This window comes from Centrocercus urophasianus, unplaced genomic scaffold (genome assembly GCF_019232065.1).
Source record: "Centrocercus urophasianus isolate 14NV4802_14NV808 unplaced genomic scaffold, USGS_Curo_1.0 seq_29, whole genome shotgun sequence".
In the NCBI taxonomy this organism is placed as follows: Eukaryota; Metazoa; Chordata; class Aves; order Galliformes; family Phasianidae; genus Centrocercus; species Centrocercus urophasianus.
The window spans coordinates 3,426,252-3,450,962 of NW_024884855.1; the positions used below are offsets into that span (position 1 = coordinate 3,426,252).

At 46.5% G+C, this 24,711-nt stretch overlaps 1 protein-coding gene across 4 annotated transcripts in view; it reads left to right on the forward strand.

Annotated features, from left to right (window-relative positions):
- The first annotated feature begins 1,103 nt into the window (after positions 1–1,103).
- The window catches only part of ABAT (4-aminobutyrate aminotransferase), a 39,653-nt gene continuing 16,045 nt past the window's right edge, over positions 1,104–24,711 (forward strand). Inside the window, exons 1-5 of one of the 4 annotated variants that reach the window (XM_042827999.1) lie at positions 1,104–1,178; positions 15,473–15,588; positions 21,084–21,181; positions 22,249–22,278; positions 23,106–23,223. In XM_042827999.1, coding sequence (XP_042683933.1) covers positions 15,519–15,588; positions 21,084–21,181; positions 22,249–22,278; positions 23,106–23,223 — 316 coding nt within the window. In that variant the 5' untranslated portion in view covers positions 1,104–1,178; positions 15,473–15,518. Of the gene's footprint in view, positions 1,179–1,593; positions 1,676–14,960; positions 14,981–15,472; positions 15,589–19,141; positions 21,008–21,083; positions 21,182–22,248; positions 22,279–23,105; positions 23,224–24,711 lie in introns of those variants that run through there. The other 3 variants (XM_042828000.1, XM_042828001.1, XM_042828002.1) reach the window with 3 other exon arrangements.

The following is a 24,711-nucleotide window of genomic DNA, read 5'->3' on the forward strand; positions in this document are numbered from 1 at the left end:
TTTGGATATGTCACTTATGACAGATGGTAAGGAATAGCCAGAAACAGGCAGTAATTAGGAACAGGAGAGTTGCAAAGAGCCTTAAAATGCCCTAGCTTTGCAGTGTTAGTGAGAGAGAAGCATGGACTGACCTGCCAGAGAACTGGTAAGGGTATCACCTTCTCAGTCTTGTCTGGAATCATGCTGTATGTGGGTCGTGCTCAGCACATAAGTTTACACCTTCAGCAGTCTGTTGTCTGTTAGGGTTAGAAACAGGAAATGGTTTAATGTTCAGTGTGCAAATCATAATTGGAAATCTAGCTAGTGCCTGAAATGATAATATTTCTAGCACGTTGTCTGTGTTTATATGATCAGGAAGGTGTTTTTTTTCCTGATAAGGCATGATCTTGAAAATAATGTGCTTCTGGGGTGGTGCATCTGAATTTTGCACAATTCCAGTCATGAAGTGCAGTTTCTTGGCAGCACAAGAAACTGTCCTAGCTGATCCCTCGGAACCTTGTTGAGCAGATCACAACTCTGCTGCTCCGGGGCTGGAGAGCTGCTGATTGAGGAGCTGCGTGGGAAGCCCAGCACAGCCATGTCCAGGTGTGGGTCGGGCTGCGGGACCTGCAGGCTGGCAGGTGCATGCCAACATCATCTATTCTCTTAGCTCTCAAAGCAGAATCATAGTTATCTAAGAACCTTGACGAGTGTTTGCACCGCTTATTATTTAGGCATAGGTAAACATCGTGCATTTTTTGCGGTAAAACGTTCCAGCGCTTTATTATCCTTGCTGATTAAAAAGCGCTTTGTTAGCAAAGCTGCTGTCTCTCTTGCAGCGTTGGGACTGCCGCGCTTTTGTTGTTGTAACAAATCACGAGAGGCGTCGGAGTTCTGCCCCCCGGTGCGTACAAGCGTAGCACCGCTTCGGCTGCTGCCCGCGGCGTTGAGGCCGTGACGCGGCCCGTCCCGCCGCTGCGCCCAGCCGCTCACCGAGGGCCATCCGGGGCTCCGCCCACATCGCGAGGCCGCGCCTCCCCGCGCCGCGGGGCCGAGTCCGAGCCGCGCGCCTTCGTCGGCGTCGCCGATCGGCTGCGGTGCGCGCGGTCGGCCGGGCAGCGGCGCGGAGGGGAGCGAGAGAGGGGCTCGGCGGCACCCGGAGCGTGGCGGGCGGAGGAGGCGCGGCCCCGCGGGTGGCGGTGAGCGGCGGGGGGGCGGCGGCGAGGAGCCCGGCGGGAAGCGGGCGCGTATCGCGGGCTGCGCGGTGCGGGGCCCGGGCCGAGCCGCAGCGGCGCGGTGTGCGGCACGTGTCCCGGCGGTGCGCTCCGAGCGGCGCCGCGGCTCGGCCGGGGCTGTGCCGCTGCACGTCGGCCTTTGCGGCGGTGACCGTCCTGCCTGCCTAGCGCTGCCAAGGGAACGATGCGCGAAGATGCCGGGCTGCGATGGGGGGGATGTCCGAGTAATTCTGTAATAGATACTGGACGTTTCGGGCTCACCGCGGCTGACCTGTGCCCCGCGGTCCAATGGCCAGAGCTCCCGGCTGGGTTCGGGCGGTGCGGGATGGATGTGGGAGAGGGTGAGCGCCTGAGAGCCTTGCCATGAGGAAATTGCCTTGCGGATGTGTTACGGTCGGGTTATCGTCTTGTGAACCGCATCGAGGGCGCTTTTTGCAGCCTCAGCTGTATCTCATCTCGCTGTAAGTCAGCTGCTCCCCGTGTCAGGCCTTTTGGGGGGGCAGGGGGGGGACGGCGGATCCAGTTCTGCAACAGCTGTGATTTTGTACCTGTTTCAGATACAAATTGAGATTGCCTTCCTTTCTTAACCAAATGGAAACAGCTTGTGGAAAAAGGCCGTTGAATGCATGAATACCATATTGTCCATTGTTTACTTAAAGAAATCAAAGCTATTGCATCTTAAAATTTGCCTGTATTTGCCACGTGCCAGAAAAACCACTGAAAAGATGACTCAAGTTATGTGAGTCTCCTCGCATGGGATGTGTTTGCTTAGTGTTGTTTTCCAATACCATTTGATCTGTTCTTGTGAATTGCGTGTTGTCAGTCTGCATCTTTTTGCTCCTACAAGTGCTTCAGTGTTTTTCAGGCAACATGCTGAAAGTGCATGGAGAATGGAAGCATCTTATTGCTTCCAAAAGAAACAGTAATAGAAAAGGGTTGGATTTTATAGCTCCTGTCAGGAGCGCACCTAGAACTGTATGCAGGAAGGTGTGAAATTATAGGTAGGCAGTGCCAAAATGCCACATTGGGCTCTGCAGCTTCAAGGCCACTGGCACACAGCATGGATAATTGCTACTCTGGCCTCTCACCTGTGGAAGGATGAATGTGCTTGAACATTGATGGAACAGACTGATTTTTGAAGAGGCCAAAAGCGCCCAACCTGATCAGTCAAATTCCTGCTCTTTAAGAGCAGGAGAGATTGGTGTAGGTTGAAGCAAACCAACTGAAGTATATCTCTGTCCTCTGTTTCTGTATTTCATGATCTGTTATATCAAACCACAGTCCTTCTTCCTGAAATGATGGCTGTGGGCCAGGAAGACAGGGAAGATGGTGTTTTCTTTGCCAGATGGTATTTGTGCAAAAATAACAGTATTCTGGGGGGTTTTCCAAAGGATTTAAAGTGTGTAAAACAGCGTTGTCTTAAGCAGTTTCTGTGTCCTTGAATTACCTTGTTTATCTTTCCTTACGCAAAAAGACTCCACTGTACCTTTCCCCTCTCTCCAGGAGCAAGATGCTGGAAATTCAGCAGAAGGTCAGGTGAGAACTTTCCAAGGCTGTCTTGCCCTCCTGGCACACCTTTGGCAGGTGGCAGAGGAGGTTGCCTCTTGCTGTCCAGTGGGTGTGTGTATCTGCAGCAGAAGGAACACCTTCAGAGTGGGGTTTTTGAATTCCAAGGACGTGGCACTGGCTGGTTTGCAGTTACGGACTGGTACTCAGCAGGACTGAGGGCAGATCTCAAACAGTAGGGCTGCCATAGGATTCAGATGCCTAAGCTTTTTTATAGACTTTATTTTTTGTATGATGGAAGACTGCAGTGATTGTAAGCGTATGTCTGTTATGTATGATGAGTGGGATGATGAAGCAATGAGTAGAACAGTTCTGTTTGCTTCCTTGGTGAGTTTCTCATCCAGATTTTATAACTGAAACGTAGCTTGGCACTGGCAGGGAACAGAGCTCTTTGAGGTGTGTTCATCTCCTTACGACTCATGTGAAACTCACAGCTTAGAAATTAAATTCTAATTCTGCTTTTGTTTGGGGGTGGGTCAAAGCAGTGCATCTTATAGGAAGCCAGCACGCCCTTCTGGGTGGCACAAATGCAGTGCTGCTGTTGTAGTTGCCCAGCTGTAATTCTGAGAGCAAAGCTACTTCTAAACAATGTTCTCAGCATGCCTCAGCTCCCAAGTCTGGCACGTTTTTGGGGAGATTATATCCCTAGCGAGATCTGAGGTGGGAAGTTGGCTGGGTAGTAACAAAGACTGAGTAGGCATTCCTGGAGCAGTTCTTACCTGGCACCTGCTCAGATGTGTCAGCAGTATGGAGTGTGGTCAGGAGAGCATCACTGGGGCATGGCCCTCTGAGCAGGGGATTCCTTAGCTGCCAGTGGTTGCTGTTGTGGAAAAAGCCTGCTTGAGCTTCCCTGGTTCACAGAGCATTCTTGCTCTTTGCTGACTCCCTAATGAGGTTTTTCTCTGAGTCAGCAGAGAGGTTTGGACTCAGGTTCCAGGCTCCGAACCCTTTCTCCACTCTCTGCTGCCAGTTCAGATTTAGAGCTGCATCTGCTGTGTGAGTGTGGGTGCTGGGGTCACGGTGAGCATCTCCCCCTCGTTTCATTTTGTCTCTGAGGCTGTTGGGTAGAAGATCTGCTCTTGTGGAAAGGGGATGGAGGAGAGCATGCAGGGAAGCACTGTGCTGCTGGCTGATATCTCAGCCCAGAGTATGCAGGTGATGAACTTGTAGGGATGGTGGTGTTATGGATTCTCACCATGAGGTTTTCTTTTCTGGTTGCTTTTTTTGTTTGCAGAGTTTCTCTTTTTTTCTTCCTTCCCTTTGTGACCTTGGACTAGTCACTAGTATCTCACAGAACAAAACAACAGGTGTCAGGAGGAGAAATAAATTAGTAATGATGTTTTCTTAACTTCATTTCTTATGCTTGGCTCAGTTTTCAATATCCAGCTTCCATCTGTGAGCCTCCTAGTAGGCAAAGCACGAGGCAGCAAGTTTCTCGAGGAAGTCTGTACCCTGGTGCTGGAGGCTCTCATGCTGACTTTTTAAGCCTGTAATTATGGTACAAATTTATCTCTCTTTCCCTCCTCTTCCTACCCAACCACTGAACAGCCTTGCAGGTGTTCTCACCCAGGCCATGCCTCCTGCCCTTCCAGCTCTGCTCTTTCTGAATGAAGCAGTGCAAGCGTAGAGGCCTGCAGAAACCCTGAGGGGAGCAGAGGGAGCAAGAAAAAATAAGCTTGTGGGGAACAATGATACCCCTTATTTGTATAGCATCAAGCTCAGTGTTGATTAATCACTCGGAACATCACAGCAGCGTGCCAACTTTGAGTTCTGTTTTAGCAAAGGAGAGTGGATGTGGAGATTCTTGGCAGCACCCCCTGATGGCAAACACAACTGCAATCAGCTCCTGTATTTTAAATTGGTCTGAAAATAGTGCAAGAATGTGAATAAGTGGTGCAAATAACAGTATTTAACTATTTTTAACAAGTTTGGTGTAGTTCATTAGCAGTAATATTTTTTGTTTTAATAATGCATCCTCCAAATCTGGTCTGCCAGCCTCTATTTGTGTTGGATGCCAATAATGGGAACCAGCCATCCTGTTGTCATCTCTCTTTCTGCTGCTTGCGTTCCCCAGGTGCTCAGCTGACACTAGTCTTGTGATGTACACCAAAAATATAAAATTAGAATAAATTTTGAACAGCCTGCTGTTTAAATCTAATAATCAGAATGGTGCCTCGCTGGGAATTAGAGAATACTTCAGATTAAAAAGCTAGTTAGAAATCCAGCTGCTCTTGCAAGCAGTCAGTGCTATGGGCAGACTGGAGGCCATGACTTCTGAGTCGTTGCTGATTTCCTGGCTGCAGGCAAGGCATACTGCTGGCTCCCTGATGGCAGTGCTCCCAGGCAGCAGGCACAGGGATGCATTTACTTCTGTGCTTTGTGTTGCTTCCCACCTCTGTGGGTGCCAGCACCAGTGTAAAGCAAGCCTTGTTGGTTATGCTCTGTGGCTGTTGCTGCAATGCAGCTTCTTGGAAAGGGAAACAGGATTACAGAAGCAGGGTGTGCTGGTGCAGGTAGGAAAGGAGAGGTAAGCGTGGCTGTGGTAAATCCCACAGTAGTCCTTGCTTGCATTCTGGCTTCACCAGATAACAGAACTAGGTGGAGAAAATGTTTGGTTTGGTGCACGATTTGGTCAGCAGCTATTGGAGGGGCTGATGTAGCTGCTGTAATGTGGTGCTTCTGCTGTGGCAGCTGAAGAAAAACATGAGAAAAGCCAGAGGAGGGAGTGGTGGCGGATGGAGAGCATGAGGAGCAGAGCTGGGGGTCGGTTTGGGATTTTGCAGGACCTTCTGATGTGATCTGTAGATTCCCAGTGTTCATTTGCACACAGAAGTTTGAGCATTGTGTGATTGTGAATGAGGGTTTGTTCTTTGCTTCTCTGTCATCTTTGGTGTGGTGCAACTCTGTTAAAAATGATACAACAAGGAAGGAGTGAGGATAGTGCAGTGAATGCCTTTCAGATCCAGTATACCTTAAATCATCATCAAAAAAAAAAAAAAAAAAGGGAAAAAAAAAGCCTTTCTTTGTCTGTTCTTCTTCCGTTGGTAATTCTGGAATTCGTGAGCTAATTCTGTAACAAGTATAACAACCCAATGAACTTCTGGTGGCTCGGGGTCTTGAGGTCCTTAGAGGTTGCCCTTTTAGTTTTCCTTGCTTAACGCTTCTCTTTGCTGTATGCTGATAAATTAATCCAGTTCATATAAAAGAATTTTTCTAAGCAAACCTATGGTTGATTGAGTGGTGCTGTATGTAAGCCAAAGGATTTCATTTGAGGAATATATATCTTGCTCAAGCTCAGTGGCTACGCTTCTCCCCTCCCCCCCCATCTGGAGCCCAAAAATAAGGATAAAAAACATCCTAGGAAATTGAGCCATGGAGTGTATTGAAAGTAATACTGTGTTTGTGTCTCTCTTCCCTAAAGAGCTTTGAAAACTGCCCAAGTGTTTTGGAAACTGAGTCCTGAACATCAGGCAATTATAGGACTTCTGAATAGTACAAATTCTTTGTAACTGTACTTAATTCCTCTGTTGCTTTCCTTTCTCTTGTCCTGAATGTAAGTTCTCTATTTAATGTGAATTCAATTCATCTGCAATCTCAGACCTTGAGATCCTTCCTGAGTCTTGTGGCGGCCCGTTGTTGTGCAGTGGGACTCGGGCCTGGTGCTGGCTGTCCTGTTGTGCTGTGCTCTCTGCATCATGAGGCTGATAATTGCTATTTCTGGATACTGAATTCTTCTCAGATATTGGAGCTGTTTGTGCTGCTTTAAATGCTTTGTTTTTCCTTAACAGTTGAAGCAGATCTTTCTCAAGTGTGAGGCAGTGATGGAGGAAGGTTGTGGAGTTGCTTTGGGGAGAACGTGCCATCATTTGCAGAGAAAATCAGCACATCCTGCATGCTAACTGTGCTTTTACTTGGTCTGGTGGACCAGTTTAGCCTGATTCCCATTTTGCCTTGCATCATCATACTTCTCAGAAAATGTGCATAGTATTAATGTGTAGAAATCTATGTCGCTTTGGAAAAGCATAGTTTTGAGCAGGAATTCTGCTAAACAGAAGATTCTTTTCTAACAATAGAAGACTGTAATGAGTCTTCCGTGGAAAAGTGCAGATTGTAAAGTTACGGTGGGTGGTTGGCAGTGTCCTTTCCAGTGAGGAACAAGTTGAATAGATCTTGTAATCAGTGTTCTCTTGAATAAATCAAATGGAAGTCAGTGGCTGTCTTGTTGCAATCCACAATTCTGTGCACTGTGCATGTTTTAGACTCCTCAAGTAAGTGGTTAGCAGTTGCGATTGCTGGAAATCACTGACCTCGGGGTGCTTGGGGCTCCAGCCTTCACCATGCAGCAGGACCAGCATGAGTTGTTGCCTCCCCTCTGTGCACCTGGCCTCTCAGGGAGGGTAAGGAGGGGCTGAAAGCAGCCATGGAGCACTTGGTTGTGAGCTGTGTCTGTTGGGCACAGCACTGGGTGGTGCAGGGCAGCTCTCAGCAGAGGCACGGGCATGGCTGTGTCTTCCCGGAATGCTCAGGAGCTGTGATGCTGATCATTCACTATATAGGTGCTAATAAACTGCAAATGCGGTGCATTTCCTTTGAATACGACCTATTATATGTAGTCTGTAGTACCTGCTGCTTTCTTCAGCCCCTTCCCCTTGGCTTTGCAGTGTGTCCCTGTACTCCCATCTGTCTGAGTGGGCTTGCTGTGCTGTGACAGATGAGCTGGTTAGCAGGTTTGCTTCAGAAGCAGTTTATTTTGCTATTTGGCACCTGGCAAGGGCTGGTTTCAATATGTCGGTTTTAGGTCTGGTGGCAGAGCATGGGGTAACTGTAAAGTTCAAAAAAGCAGTCTGTGTAGGTAAGTGGTAACAGATTTGAAGTTATGAAGTAGGGGAGGGAACAGCTTCAGTCTTTAATTTTAGTGCACACCCACAGCTTTTTACTTGTGGTATCTGTCTTATAAAAGACTCCTTGCAGCAGCAGTCTGTCCCCATGTCACAGCATCCCTGTCAGCAGCAGCGTGCCGGCAGAGTGTATTGGCACTGCAGAGCCATAGGGAGCAGCAGGGTGACAGCATGCTGTGTACCCCATGGTGGGGCAGGCACTGTGTCTGGGTAATGTTGTGATGGGGAGAGACTGCATGGCATCTGCTCCCCCTGAACGACTCTGTCCCTCACTGTTCACAAATTATCACAGCGTTCTAGCCAAGTGAGTGCTGCTGCTGTTTGCTGAGGAGGTAGTGGAGCCGGGTGTGCTGCTGTGAGTGCAGTGCAGACCCATGTTGCTGGTAGGCTCTGTGAATGGCTGCGATCTCGGCTGCTCCCCGTGCACATTCCCGTGTCTCCTTCACATGCCCAGGCCCCATCCCTGCAGTGTGCTGTGCGTGTGCTGAGTTGGGGCCTGGACTGTAGCCTTGTTTCATTCCATGCAGCAGTGTCAGCTGTGGGCAGAACCAGCCCAGCAGAGCCTGTATGAGACACTGCATATCCTGACAGCTATGGGGTCTGGAGCCCTGGGATCAGCAGCGCAGCATGGTGTGGGCCGGGGACATGGCTGAGTTGTTTTAATATCCTGATTACTGAAATGGGTAAGTCACCATCTTGCTTGTAACAATTACGGGTTTCTGCTGTGATTTTCACCCATCGGTTGCCACAGCAACAGTGCAGCAGCTCAGCTGTCACACAGATTTAAAACCGAAGCGGCTCAGCCTCTCCCTGTGTTCTGGCACATCTCCTCTGTGCCCCCCAGTGCCATGGCAACCCTGTGGGGTGCCCTATATTTCCCCTTTTCCCTCCACCCCAGCACGGCAGCTGCGGGGCCCCAGCCTGCAGGGATGCTGCTGTGCTGGGGCTGCTTTTGTTCCCGTTAATGTCAGCATCGCTTGTACTTTCCATCTCAAGGAGGTGGTGTGATGGTGCCCGCTGGCTTTTGTGCTCCGTAAGCTGTTTTCAGAATCCCGTGGAGAAGCATTTAGACGAAGTGAGGCGGGTGCAGCTGCGCAGCAGAGGCGCGGGGGTGCAGTGGCAGCCAGGTGTGCCGGCGCACTCTCCAGAACTCACGGCATCCCCTGGTGCACTCAGGGCCCTTGGGTGATGCCTGTTCCCGCTGCTGACAGCTGCAGGCGGGTGCTGCAGGGAGCTGACGGCAGCAGCGTGGCTCCTGACTGCAGCCCACTTTGAAGCAAAGGGAAGAGCGGCTTCCTGAGCCGGCAAGCTGGCTGCCGCGAGCTGGCACACGAGCATGTAAGTGCCTTTGGTGTGTGCTGTGCGGCGGGGCTTAGTGCGGGCTGCGGTTGGTGCCCCGCACACGGTGCTGGTTTGTCTGCGTGCAGGTGTGTGCCACGTTCAGGTGTGCCTCACGAATGTGCTTGTTGTGCTGCTGTGTGCTTGTTGTGCTGGGGTCCTTGTCAAAGAACCCTTCTGCGTCCATCTCCTGCTCTGTGTTCATCCGGAGTGGCGGTCACCTTGAGGAGCCGGAGCTCTGGCTCCAGGTTCAGGCATCCTGCTCACTGTGCTGCTGGCTTCCTCATAGTCAGCGACTGCCTCGGCAAGCAGAATAAATGGTGTTTACTGTTCATTGGATGCTGTTTTTGTGACCTTGAGGAGGCTGAGGTGGGATGCTGAGGAGTAAAACCTCAGAAGGAATACCACTGGGTTTCCTTGAAGGAAGCTGTACCTCAGTGTAATTTGGAACGCTTGGATTTTTCCACAACCACAGAATGCTTGTGGAACAACTTATCTGCAAAGCTCAGCTGTATTGTAATGTCACTTGGTTAACCCTCTGGGAACCAGACTGTGTTTTGGTGGAGATGTCCGGAGGTTAACAGGTAGGTTTGTTTATCTTGTTGCCACCTTCCTTTAAAATGATGTGTTCACAGTACTGAGCTTGAAGAGAGGCTGCTATGGGCAGCTCACAGGTAAAGATACCCTGAAATAAAGTGCATGTTTTTCTATGGGAAGTGATAAAAAATGAGAAACTAAAAGTGAAGATAACGTTAACAGTTGGGCTAATATTAACTTAATTGTGCTGAGTTTTACACTTGCACACCAACTTCTAACACTGATTTGTGCCAGTTATGTAGGTGTCTTTACCTATGGCTCTGGAACTTGCCTAATTTTTGTTAGGTGCTTTCAAGATCCTGTTTGTTCTTTTCCTGAGACAGTGCTGGGGCAGGTCTAGGGGCAGTACCTCAGGTGCTGCAATAGTGCTTACAGCAAAGATGAGCTGCTGGAAGCTTTGGTGGGTCACCTCAGTACTTGTGTCACAGTGGCAGCTTTTCCATCCAGTTTTACTCTCTGGAATATGGGGGTCTTCTGTTGGTCCAATGTTTCTTGGAGGGAAGATGAGGTAAGACAAGGGCAGAAAGGTTTTAAAAAGTGTGTCAGTGTCCAACCCCAATGCTTAGAAGCCATCTGAGGAGGAGAACCCAAGTGCATGAGGGCAGGACTTCTTTCTGTGGGTGAGTTTGCTGGCAGATCTGCAGGCTCCTGTTGTAGCTTCTGTGCTGAGTCAGCTGTGACCAAGTGCTGGCCTGATTACATGGGTACTGCTGTATCACAGCTTTCAGTCTGTAGACATATTTTTGTCTTGTGTGTTGCATCTTGCTTTGGGCTTTCACTGCTGTTTTCGAAACAGACTGAGTGCTGGCTGATGCGGTGAGAGAAAGTAGCTGTGCTGCTTTATAAGCCTGTAATAAGCTCATTTATTAGGGATGACTTGTGCTGCTCTGTGCAGAATTTACTGCTTTGTTCAAGAGGTGAAAGACAAAACCAGTCTTCACGTTTCAGATTGGAACAGCAATGGGAGTGTTTGATCCTGTTGGTGTCAATAAATAAATAAGCAACCATGAATAACAGACACTTGAGTTTTACTTGTAACTATGACAACTGTGTCCTTGACGACTTAAGTACAATCATGGGGTTTCCAATTACGTCCTGTTCTACACAAAGCTGCTGCTGTTATTGAAGGAATCAATGGCAAAAGCAACTGTGTCAGCTCCGTGACATCACTGCCTTGGTTGGTTGGTGGTGCTGCTCAGTGGAAGTTGCCTTGGCAGGCTGTGCTCTGCAAGGCTGCACTTGTCAGCCATTGGCAGAAGTCATTTTGGTTATGGCATCTTGGGCTGCTGTGTCAGTGTGGGCTGGGCTTTGGAGGACAGGGCTGTGGGCCCATTGGTGACAAAGCCGCACAAGGAGCGAGTGGGATGAGCGCTGCACTGGGTGCTGTGCTTCCAGAAGTTGGGGGTTTCAGCTCAGTTCTGTGCTTTGCCTAAATAAGCACTGCACAGAAGGTCTAATGCTAGCCTTATGTGGACACTAGATGTAAGTTTCCATGTAATTACTTCTTAGGAGGACTTGGAGCCTTAGCTCTAGTTATCACTAGGAATACCTGGCGATAGTCTAGCAAATCTCTCTTGTAAATGCTGTTCCAAGCTAGTGCAAAAAATTCAACGAAATAGGTCGTGAGAAAAACTTGCTGAAGTAAAAGGAGTTGTTGTACTTCACTGCATGCACTCTGGCTTTCGTTACTCTAAAGGTGTTATTGAACAGCTCTGCTTCTGGGACCAACAGTTCAATACAACAACATGCTGGCAGGCTTTTTTTTTTTTTTTTTTTTTTTTTTTTAACCTTATTGGTTACTGTGTTAAAATGACTAAAGCAGTATGTCAGGATTTCTCACATCACCCCACGCTGTCAGTAATGCAGATAACATGAAATCCTTCAGCTTGTTCCTTTTTGATCTCTGGGAAGAAGCAGACCTTCCCTTGAAGGACAGCAGTGATTGCAGTGCAGTTTTCAAACAGCAAATGCTGCATGTGTGGAATCTTTGTACGTAGATATGCGCTGTCGGTAGGTTGGCCCTTTCTTCCTCAAATGCAGACCTGAGGAGAGACTTCATTACGTTTAAAGGGTGGCAGACCAAACTACGCTGTCTTCCACCTCAGCCATACTCTTTGTGAATTTGCAGATTTGTCTTCAGATCCTCTGGGATGTCCTTAAGCTGGGTATATGAGTAAGGTACATGAGACGCAGTACTGAACACATGCAAGGTGCCTGCTCGTGAGTGCTGGAAACCAGCAGAGCTGTCCCCCTGTAATAACCAGCCTTGGATTCCTTGTTTTTGTAAGAGAGCGCCCTGCAGCACTCGGTTTTTGTGGGACCCATACACAGAATGGTATCTGCCAGAAGTTAGTGATAGTACTGAAAACTGAGCAGCAGGGGATTTTTAGGAGTCTGTGAGGTGCAGACTGCAGAGGGATAGGCAGATTTTTCCTTTGAACTTGTCACACTGTCACAGAGTAAGAGATGTTCAATGGCACGAATGAGGCTGGAACGCTCATCCCTTCTCAGCTCAGAAGCTACAGTCCTATCCAGCTCCTTTTTCTCAGCCTTCCCACCTTTCTCCTTTAAAAAAAAAAAAAAAAAAAAAAAAAAAAACCACAAAACTGCTTATCCCATCTCTTGGCATACGGCAGTTCCAGCCTGTGTGATGGGGGCCATGATTCCTTCTTATTAATTCCCTTGTTGTGACCCTGTTATCTAAGGTTTCCAGCTTGCCTCTATTACATTTCAGTCTGATTCTTTTCCAGAAAAGCTGCCTGAAGAGCCCTGATATGCAGATGGGGAGCATTATGGATGTTAGAAAAGGAGAAATGAGTTCACAGGAGATCAGTTCTACAGAAGACTGGACTCTAATGCTCTATCCTGTCATGGGTCTTTGTAGCAGTGGCTGGACTTGCTGTCCTGCAAAGTCAAGGGAATTCCCTTTTAATTCAAACGAAGGCAAGCCTCACTTGATTTTCAGCAAAATGTTTGAATCCAAGCAAACAAGGCTAGCAAGTAGTTTGAGATGCCTTGTATTTCACAACAATTAATATGTAACCCAATGATTCCTCCGGTGCTGCGTGTTTTAGAGAAGTCAAGTGAAGGAAAACAGCAACGAGGAATCAATTTGTCTTTACCTCCTTGTCCTCTTCAGATACACATTGGGAAGACTTTGTGGGGTAATTTCAGTGTGCAGCTTGTGCTGCTGTTTCCAAACCACCTAATTGTTCCTGGTTAAATGGGTTTGGAGCAGCTGAGAGACAGCTGAAGGTGCCCCCATGAATTTAAAGCAGGCTTCTGTGTCTTTGGCATGAACTGGAAGCCAGAGACACAAACCTGCAGTGCTGACTTCTAATCCATGCTTTGTAATGTCTGTGTATTCCCCTCTTGCTTTGTATCTATGCTGAGGATGTTTTGGAGACAGATTTTTGCAAGCTGTGGTCTGAAGCAGGGATGTCATGCTGCATTAGCTTCCCTGTTAGCAAGTGAGAGAGTGTTGTACAGAGCCCTACTTTCTGTATTTTGGTGTCTGCATTGAGCACCCTGAGCGTTGGGCTCTCTCACTAATTTCTTGGATTTTTCCAGGGGTTCTCCCCACTGCTTGTTAGCCCATGGAGACAATTTGTCTTTACGTGTCTGCAATCAGCTGCCTCTAACATGCATTCTGAACAGCTGCTGTGCACAGCCATCACTAACCTGGTGCAGCACATTCAGTTGCTATCAGAGGAAAAATAATGCAAGGATTTCTGTGAACCTTTTCTCTCTGGAAAGGTGTCACTGCTTGGAAGTCTGAGGTGCCCAGCATTTCATCTCAAAGCCAATCTGAACATTGTCCTTTGCATCCCTGTCTGCAGTCTGCTGTCTGACACTGCCGGCTCTGTTGTGCCTGGATTTGAAAGCAGCTGCCACAGTCTGTGGTGCCGGTGGAGCAGCTCTGTGCTGCAGCTTGGCCATGTACACACACTGATTTCTTTTGGCTTCCAATCTGTCTCTGCTGCTGGGGGTGCTGGAGCAAGCAAGGCCAGTGGGAGTTGATCAAGAGTTGGATTATGAAAGCAAAAAATCAATTGCTTGTTATGATAACCAAATAAGATGTGCTTAGACAAATGTACCACTTGTATCAGCTAATGTTTTGTGAGAATTTGTGTGCTTAATGGAGATGGAAAAGAAGTTGAATTTAGTTATGCTCGGATGTGATATTACGTGATTCATTCTGACTCTGGATTGGGAAATGGTGAAACTTTTTATGTAACAGCTGCCACTGAAAATTAGGGCTGAGCTGCTTTATTTTTTTAAAACTCTTGCAATAACCTTTTCTTGTGAGTGCTTCAGAAAGGCAATACCAAAGTGCTGTTTTGAGCCTGTATAAGTATCGTATCTCGAGCACTAAAGGCTTTTAGATAAAAGGCAAAAAGAAGTGAAAGATAAAAGACAGCATTTTGGGGGCAGGCATGAAGGAGATTCAGCTGGGAGATGAAGAGTGGGTGCTGCTGGAAGGAACCTGCTCACCAATGGGTAGGGCTCTGCATTTGATTTTGATGGGAAGAGACATCGTCATGGAGAAAGCAGGGAGTCAGTTTGTAGCAGAACACCCATGGGAGATGGCCATGAAGGGGGCTGGGACGATGTGGTGCTTTCGTGGCAGGTTGAGCTTTCTGCCTGGTACGTTCACGCTGCTCTGGGTGCTCAGGTTAGCTTTTATCAGTCTCGTGGGGGCACTTAGATCTCACAGAGCAAAGTTACAGAGGGAATAGTCGCTTTCCAGAGAACGGAGCAGGCAGATAGCTCTGAGCAGAGGACATTGGGGTGGTTAATCATTGTGAGAGCTGTGGGGCCGATGGGCCCTTTGTGGCTGTTTTCTGCTGTGGTGGTTTCACTGACTCAGACTCATCTATGGTTTTCATTGGAGGATGATAATGAAATAAGAAACGTGAGGTTTGGAGCTCATTCTTTGCTCGTTGATAATGCACAGGTTAGCACAACCAAAGGGAGAAGCTAAGCATAAAACACTAAGGAATCCATAAACACACCCTGCTTTATGGAGAAGTTCCTGTTGTCTGCCCAAGCATCCCATTCCTTCCACATCTCTGACCCCAGCGCCTCACAAAGCTGACACAGCTTTTTCTAAGCTGCATACCAACGTTGTGCAAGTGTTTGTTCACCTTGGTGGATTTCAAAATATATAGAAAAGAAAATTGAACTCAGAGCAAGCTACAAGAATCCAAGTGCTGTGTCAGTTGTCTGGAAAGGCAGAGGTGATTTTCTTTGTACCATGAGTACTAATTTATCTGTGAGTTAATAGATCTCCACAGGCAAGGAGTTCTTTGTTCTGTTCTGCCACTTCTGTAAGCCCTGCTCCTGGTCAGGGCTCTGCACACCTGGGTGGGTACAGCCTGAGCCTTCCCTGCTGTGCTCTGAACAAGCCCAGCTCTCATAGATGTCGTTGGTTGGTAGATGCTGGGTTTCTTCAGAGAATGAGTTTTCTTTTTTATTTCCTAATGTTTCTCCTGCTGTCTTCTTGACTGAGATGAAGTTATTATAAACTTAAGGTTGAATCTGAGTAATGCTTTTAGCCTGAGGGATCTGTGGCTGGAAACAATTTTTAAGAAAGTTTAATATAGTCTAAGATACACGCTGAAAGTAGATGAGCAAGGGAAGAGGGGAAAATAAATTATCTTTTTACTTCTTGGCTAAATTAAAGTTGGGAGGTACAGATTTGCTCTAGGAGTCCTTTGCCTGAACAGGACCTAGCACTGGGCTCAGCTCGCCGTCATGGCACTGAATGGAGAAGCTGAGATGAATGGCACAGCGGCTGCATCTGCAGGACATGAATAAATGTTTTCATTCTTTTTTTTCTTCTTTTTTTTTTTCCAGAACATCGGCATCAAGATTGAGCCTTTTTGAGTAGAGAACGTACAAAATGGCATCAATGCTGCTTAGTCGGCAGCTGAGCTGTTGTCTGCAGCAGAACGCCAGGCTGCTCATATTTGGTAAGTGATGGTTGTGGTTTTTGGTTTGTATTGCTACAGTAGCAATTCTAGCAGAGAAAATTCCGCTGAATGTTGCTGAGGTTTGTCCAGTGGTGCATCTTTCAAAACTTGAAGAACACTGTTCTGCGTCTTGGATAACAATACAGTTGTACAGCAGCAGCCTGCAGGGATGCTGGGTTGTTTTTCGTGGTTTTTAAGTTTGCAAACTGAAGAACTCATTAACTTCGCATGTTTACAATGCAAATTATTAACTGAAAAAAAGTTCTCCAGCCTCCACAGGGCTACTTTTTCATCCTGTGCAGTACAGGAATGCAAATATTTTCCATCAAAATCACTCTTATTCCTGTTCACATTACATAGTGTGACCATGCTGATTTCTGTCATGGGGAGTTTCTGCATGGTGGGTGCAAAGAGGGGGCCCTCGCTGGGCTGTGTGCTTCTGCCTGCACTCAGCTGCATTGTAAAATGAACACTGAGCTGTAGCATCAGGCACTTTTCTCCTAAGTATGTGATGACAAGTTCTTGCCTGGCCCAATGCTTGTAGTTCAGTGTGTGTGTGTGTGTGTGTGTGTGTGTGTGTGTGTGTGTGTGTGTGTGTGTGTGTGTATCAAGACCCTGCAATCTCTGTGAAATAGGTGTTCAAGATTCTGGCTCGTGCTTCAAAAGTGCAGATTTCTGTTGGTCTTTTTGGACAAAGCGTAGAGCTTTAAGTCTGGCATCCAGCTTATGTTCTGCTACGCTGAGTGCAGTACGGTTGAATGGCTTTTTGTGTGACTGAGTTTCTTCTCTCATCCCACCATCCTGCTGTGCCTCTGTGCTTCTTTTGCCAGCTGAACACAAAACCCTTCCATTGCTCAGAAACTTAGATTTAGTTGGTTTTCTTCTAAACAATACACTTGGAGGAACAGCTGACCTTTGGTTAGGGGCACCAAGTTTGGTCTTTCAACTGTTGGAAAAGTCCCAGCTCAGTGTTTGAGGACTGGCTGCCCTTCTATTTCTGGGAGTGACGCACTGATTATCTGAGCTGTGCAAGAGCAGTGATCGTTTGGTCAATAGTGCAAACGGAAAGTGCTTGCAGCAAGCAGACCTCCGTGAGCCATCTTTGAGCTAATCTGTCATCTCAGTGTGGGTGCTCCACATTCCTATGTTCCTCCCAGTGTCTTGCATTCTTCCATGGTGCTTCCCAACCAGGATCACTGGCTGTGACAGTTGTGCAAGACTCTTGAGTCATTAGGGTGCAGATGGGCGCACAGGGCTGACTCTTCTTTTAATGTTGCACTGAAGAGATGTAGGTCTTCAGTGCAAAAGGAATGCAGCTCTGGACTCCATTAGTCCATCTTTGCTTTCAGAAAACTTGTAAATGGGAAAGCCTGTTGAAAGCAGGCTTCTGGCAAAGAATGTGGGGCCTTGTTGGCAGGTGGCATGGCAGCTCCACTGCACTTGGGGCAGGCTGCTGTGTGCGCCTGTCTTCAGGGATTAGAAAACACCAAGCAGCAATAGAAGCCCTCACTAGAAGGAGCAGTCCTGGCAGTCTTTTATCCTGCAGTGCTCCTGGATATAGAACAGGCAGGAGACTCTCACACTTGTAGGAAAATGTGAGCTTCAGGTCATTTTCCTGATGAATTTCAGCCAGCAATCTAACAGCATTCTGTTGTTAGCTGAGGGGGTTGTACTATAATTATGAGGACAGGCTGTGACTCTAAAGATCCAAGTTTCAGTTTCCTACTGATTAGCCTAAGGGATTGAATTCATCTTTGGATATTGAACTGCACAGCATGCCAAAAGGTCAGTCTTCTGCCTTAAGGTGCATCAGTTTGCATTAGTGCATGCCCATGTTCCCCAGGGACGCTGACCTGTTCCTAAAGGCACCCAGCAGCACGGCTTCTGCAGCTTCCCGAGGTGGTCTGCTCTATTGCTGAACAGACCTTACGTTTAAAGCTGTTTTCTAATGTTTAACCTAGGTTTCAAAACGGGCAAAAATCATCTCCTTACTCTTTGTCTTATCCTTGGTGGACCTGGAGGCTGAAATGCTTATTTTTAATTTGCGAGCCTTTTATGTATTTAAAACCTTCCTTAACACTTAGTGTCTTTGTCTCGGGTTATCTATCTATCTACATTTCAGTGTGTCCTCATAGGACCAGATGTTCTTCAGAATCTCTGCACTTTTACTGCAGTGCCTCATGTGAACTAACTGTCTGATGCTGTGCCTATCATGTCTCAGCCTGGTTCCTCTCTCCCTACAGAGGATAATGTCACTTTATCTCACAGGCATGCTGCAGTGAAGACTGAGAGATACTAGTATTTGTTATTGATTTGTCCCCATCACAGCTATGTGGAAGACCTACAAGAAAACTAGCAGCTTGATGCTCGCATTACTCTGCTGAGAAGCCGATTCGGGATTCAGCTGTGGTGAGGGGAGGCAGCTGTTCTTACTCTTTCTTATGGGAGCTTCCACTTCTGCACTGTTTGATACCAGTTTTTGTCTTGGTCCTTGGAGAGCCCTGTTCCTCTTAAAAATTTCCAGTGTGCATGTGAGAATACTGAAACACAGTCCATCTCATGTGGAACAGCTTCTGATCTTGCAGCGTAAGCACTCTGTAAATAGCAGTCTCAGTTTTCACAATATTATGCAACAGTTATGTTCACTTTCCAAACACCTCTAGCTAGCCTGGGCTTTTGCCATTCCGTTTCAAGAGCTGGTAGTAACAGATTCCACGCAGCACCTAAAATAGGATTTGGAGGAAATCACAGTCCTCCTACTTTTGGCCGTCAGGGACTCCATGCTTCAAATTTCTATCTGGAAGATGGTTTGATAGACACTGTGGGGTAGAAGTTAAAAACACACGTGGGATATTTGTGTGCTGTGGCACATGCAGCGCCCCTCGTCGGGGCTGGGGGACATTCACTCTGTGATATAGCACAGCAGAATACTTGCACTTGAGAGATGTGCCAGCATTTCTTTTCTGTCTTCTATTTTTTAGCTTTGGGAGTAGTTCCTCCTCTTAATGACACTTAGATAATTTTGGTGCCTCCTCTGGAGTTTCTCTTGGGTAACACCCAGTTGTTGTGCTCTCAGGAGCAGTGTTTATCAGTGTATTTTTGCTCAGACATTGTGGAGGCCTAAGGACTTGCTAGACCTGTGGTGAACCTCCCTCTCCTTCGCAAAGATTGCTGCTTAACACTGAGCCCTGCCCACAGCAGTGTTCTTTGTGACTAACATCAGAAAGTGATGCAAGGGTGTATTTACATTAATTATGTTGCTATAGCAATATGTTTCTGTATTAAAAACTGCTGCACAAGACACCTGGTGAGTGATGAGGATAGCTTAGAAAACAGGAGTTGAAGAAGGAGCTTTTCTGTCTGCTAGCAAGTGATGGCATCCTGCTGTGTGAAAAGGAAGGATGTGATGATTTGCTGGTGTTACACACTCTGGTGTTTACAAAGATCGTGCATGACACAGACTTTTGAATAGCCTCCAAGAAGCAAGAAAAGCAGAATTTGATTTATTGTACCCACCATCAATAAACCAGGTGGGTCGAAAATCCACTGTAAGTCATTCAGCTGATGTGCTCTCTGATAATTAGGTTCATCATTTATTTTCTGACTTTTGATTTGATGTCAGGAGGTGCTCTGTTTGCTGTGCTGCCCCATATTAGCTACGTGTAATTAAAAAACGTTACTAACGCTTCTTCAGAGACAGATACCCTGCTGCAGCTCTTTACCTCTTCACATTCTTAAGACGAGAGCTGTGGTCACATCATTTGGTCCCATTCTTACACAAAATTAGTAGAACAGGAGAAACCTTTCTTCCACTGCGCTTCATCAGAAGGTCGGCGGGTTGAGTTGGTCCATTGGTTCAACAGCGTAGCATCAAACATCTGAGGGCTGGTTTACATGTGAGTTGTAGTGCAATATGAATTTCAAGGAGGGAGGAGCATGGCTGTAATAGGAGCATGTAGTCTCTCAACTGGCTGCTGCGTGGTGCTGGTGTGACAGGTGCAGAGGGGTGTGCTGTAGCCATTGCGGGTCGGGTAAGGGAACACACTTCCACACCTTTAGCAGAAATACCAGGGAAAGTCATGCTGGGCAACAATAAAACAATTGTCTCACTGTAAAGCTACTTTCCTCTCAGCCCTGTGCTATTTGGCACGTTCCTGGGTGGCGTTATAATGAATCTGTTATGCAGTTCTTTCAGAATCTATGGAGCAGAAATTACCAGCCCAGAGCACCAGCAGAAGGAAGGTCTGCGTTACTTCTTGGAAGCTCATTAGGTTTTTATTTATCTGTTGTTTACTGAGCTTTATAAAATAAATGCTGGTTAATACAGGAGAAGAAGAAGCATTCAGTGTTGGTGTGCTGCTGTATCCCATCACGGATGGAGTCAGGGGCACGTGGCTCAGCTGGGTCTCTTCTCCCCTTGGAGTCTCTACAGGCTGCCTGCTCTATCTGCAGCTTCATTGGTTATGTATCTGCAGTTGCTGTCTTTTCTGGTGGAACAGTTGCCATGCAGACTCCAATTTACATGAAAGCTAAACAGAGTGACACAAAAATGAAGTGGTGTTGCTGTAATGAAACCTATTAATAGCTTACAGAGAGGCAGTGACGCATCTCGGATACAGCACACGGAATTAAAGCTGAGGAGATTTATCTTTGCAGACCAAATTTTCCCCAGATGAGCAGCAAGGGATGCTTTCCAAGCGCTGTGACTTTTCAGATAAACTTTCTCCAAACCAGGCTTGCGTGGCACACCTCTCTGCTGGCGGAATGGAGCCGAGGGCCTCGCGTGGCCTTCACAAATCGCTCCGGGTTAACCTGCCTGTCATGGACTGAAGGCTGTGCCTCATCCTTCAGGTATTGATCTGGGCCATAGGTGATCCCCCTGAGTGAAGCTTATTAATTTGTCCTTGATACTGCTCTGGCTAAAGGCTTGCAGGTGCTTTGTGACACAGATGTGGCTGTTAAGGACATCACTTCAGCTCAGCACTTAATGACAGTGCATGCACCATGCTCGTGGTCTCTTGCTGGGCACCTGGCTGAAGCTCCTGAGTCTATACCTCCTTGGTTGCAGATGCACAGTGAATCCTCTAACCCCCCTGAAGGAATGTACGTGTATCCAGGAGGGATCCACCAGAAGCAAAGTGGTTCTTGGCACTTACTAACTGCATCTGCTTGGTGCCACGGGTATCCTAGCTCTGTTTGCTTGGCACTGTAACGAAGGCACGTGGGCTCTGTCCCTTACAGTAGGATTTGCCTCTGTTTCTCTAGGGCTGCCCTGTCGTCTCACTTCATTGTTGTGGGGTTTTTTAAAGCTATCTCACTGGTATTAGTTTTATTTCATGCTTGTCAAAGAGATGAGATATTTGGTTCCATTCAGACAGCACGACGTAATTGGTCTCATCTGTCAACTGTTCACACTCAGGTAAGGTTTGGATATTTATTCTGAAGGAGAACACAGAAATTATGGTCTATACTCAGGTTATCATTATCTCCTGCAGGGCATAGATATATCAGTCAAGCTGCAGCTAAAATTGATGTGGATTTTGATTACGATGGACCTCTAATGAAGACAGAAGTTCCTGGACCACGATCTCGGGTGAGTTCTCAAAGCATAGTGGCTTATTTATTTTTTTCTTTAGTAGTATTTAACTTATTAGAAAACAAATTTTATTCCAAACTTTAATTCTGATGTGGATAAAAATCACATTGCAACAGTCTGTGCCTCTTTTATCCAAGTGCTGACGGTGAAAAGCCAGGAAGGGGGAAACCCTGCCTTGCATTGCCCCTCTCTGAGAGAGACCTGAATTTCTCTGGAGCTCAGCTGTCAGCTTCTCATTTGAAGTAACTGCAAGCCAAAGGGCACCATTTGCTGAAAGGTCTCTCTGCTTCCTGTGCAGTTTTGGCTACTTGCAGGGCATCCCAGCTGACTTCTTGTGATGTAAAATAATGCTTTGGTGTGGAAAACAATGCAAAGTTTCAGTTTGCTGAGCAGTTCTCTGTCAGAGTCTGTACTTGAACAGAAGCTGTTAAATCAGCAGAGGAAAAGCGAGCAAGCATTAGAACTGAGGGCACTTACAAGTGCTTCCAGTGTCAAAACAATTTTCTTCAAGAATTTGCGTGCTGCCTCCTTTGCAACACAGGAATTTGCATGGAGCACAAACACAGTGGGCACAGTTATTCTACATGTTAAGAAACTGATTTCTATTTTTTTTAAAGCTGTGTTTCTAGAGCCAGTGAGCCAGTATTCCTTCCACGCATGTGATTTGTCTCTTCTCCATTCAGCCGAGCAGTAGAAAGGCAGCTTTTCCTTTTGGAGGCACTGTGGGTGCAGCCCATGCAGTTCAGTGTGCCATAGTTTTAACTGTCATTTTTGCCCGTGCACTGTGAAGGTTCATGTGGCAAGTGCACTTGCCTGGTAATAAGATGAGATTGCAAGCTTTGCACATAGTTTATGTGGTCACATAAAGGAAACGTTCTTATGGGCTGGATGTGGCTCTGGGCAGCCTGGTGTGGTGGTTGGCAACCCTGCACGTAGTAGGGGGTTGAAAGGGCATTATCATTGTGGTCTTTTCAACCCAGGCCATTTTATGATTCTATGATTGTCAGCATTCAGCAATTACATTCCTGAGGCTGATCTCTTTTTTTTTTGTTTGTTTCCTACAGGAATTAATGAAGCAGCTGAATGGAATTCAGGTAATTGGTCACATTTTTCTGAGTTCAGTACAGGTGTCAGTGCTATGATTCCAGAACTTAGTTCAAAATCTGGTTTTGTATGTTTAGTTCTGTGCAAAAAAAAAAAAAAAGAGGAATGTGGAATTTGGCTTTGAATGCCAAGTATATGATGCATGGTGTGTGTATACGATTGGATAAAATCTTTTCTAGTCTGTTTTCAATACTGTAGAATTGTTTTGCTAATATCAGTGATTTGTCTGTAATCAGTGGAACACTGTGTGTGTCGTTTGAGTTACCACGTGGCCATTGAGAACACAGGAGTATTTGGCCTTAGACGTGTGCCAGCCTGTGTGCAAATCGCCTTCCCAGGATGAGCAGTTCCTCAATGCTTGTGCTTGCTCTATGTGAAAGGAAGTACATTCTTGCCTCTAAGCTCCTTCAGAAACAGTTGCCGATCCGTGCCAGGTTTGTGTTCTGTGTAACTGCAGACATCATCTGGGGCTTCACTGAGTAAAGAAGCCTGAGAGTTCTCAGCCTGGAAGTTCTCAGATCTGGAACTCCCTCCTCCTCACTGAGGACTGGCAGAGTCATTCTGTTCACCTGGAGTCGTTCAGTCGTTGCCTGTTAGCTATCTGGCAGATGTTAGAAATGGACATTTTTCTGCCTCCATTTTTTCCTTAGAACAGGCAACTCTTAACAGTTCCTCTTTATAAAAGTAGCTTTGCAGTTAATTCCCATGGAATGGATATAATGTGTCTTTATATTTTTTATCTTTATAGATTTTGCTGTTGCTTTCTCCACGCTGCTGCTACGTAAAGCTTTCATTGCTTGTTGCTTTTCTCTTTAAGAATGCCGAAGCTGTGCACTTCTTCTGCAACTACGAAGAGAGCCGAGGGAACTACCTCGTGGATGTGGATGGCAATCGCATGCTGGATCTCTACTCTCAGATTTCATCCATCCCCATAGGTAGGAACGACCGTACTGCAAGTTTTGCTTTGTCCTTTTGTTCTCTCAGGCGCTACCAAACAAGTTGGTTAATTAACAGCAACCCAACAAAAGGCTGACATAATGTGTGCCTCGCTGTGCTCAGGGTACCACACTGCTGTATTGTGCTGTGGTGTTTTTGAACAGCTGGGGAAACAGGGTTAAAAATGCAGTCCTTATGGCTCACTTGGAGCACAGAGCAGTATCTAGAAGAAGCTCTAATATTAATTTGTGTTTGCCATTCCGTGGTTTAGGCTTTGTCTGCTTGGATTTGGGTACCTTGTGATTTTGTAATAGTATGTTACGTTTTTGAACGCTAATATAATAAATCTAACTTAAAGACATTAACAGGAAAGCATGTTCTGTGCTTGAGCTAACCTTTCTTTCATGAGAGAGCTGAAAAGAGGAGTGGGCCATGTGGACTCCAGTGGGATTTCATCATCCATTTATGCATCTCTGACGTATTCGTTCAATGTCTTGTCACATATTAGGGCATGGGACAGTGCTGAGTTTCATAGTTTGAAAGGAGTAGAAAATTAAGTGAACAAAATTCATGTCTTCAAAACAATTTCTCCAGGCTATTTATTCAGTTGAGTGTGGATTTCTTCTCCTGAAATGCCGTTGATTTAAAACAGGATTTTAACTGGTCTCTTTCAGTTCATTTCCTCCTCTCCTAATGATTGCTGAACTTTGATCAAAGCAAATATTCAAGAAATAAAATGGGATGTGCAGTGGGAAAACTGCCTGAAGTGCATTCAGGGTGCTGACAGGTAGAAGGGGAATGCAGTGTGCCATGTAAGAGCTACAGTGCAGCACTTCATATGGCATCTCACACACAGTGGATCTGTGATGTGCAGCAGCAAGTAAATGGGAATGTAATACCGGCTGACTTAAATCTGACTGAACACGCAGTATTAGTTTTTTCTAAGTTGAACTCAATGACAGGGTAGGCAAAGTGAAGCTGCAGAGGTCACTAACAGTGTCCTTGGTGAGAGAGATAAGTCCTAACTCGGACACCAGAAGAAAATCTTGGTGAGGATTGTGGGTGAGATGACGTTCTCAGATCAAGGTGCTTGTAGTCATCGGTGCTTATCTCTGCACCTGCACTCAGTGGGATCTTTTGTGAATCAGCCAGAGCTCCCCAAGATTTAATAACAATCTGCTACAGCAGGATGTACTTATCAGCAGAAGGTGAGATGTAATAAGCGCCAGTGCGGAGAGATAAGAAGTATAAAAAACCTGCAGGCAAAGATGTTCTGGGCAGTTTCTGTTTTAAAACTCTTGTTTTTTTTAAACCAACTAGTTTGGGGGAGATTGTAACACATGTTCCTTTAAACCTGTGTCTAATGTGTGTAATTGAGATAGAAACCCCCTGAAGCCAAATGCCTGGAGGGGTCTATTGACATGTTGACATGCACGCCACCTGCAGTACCAAATGAAGTAATCTTTTTTTTATTGGTGGTGAGGCCT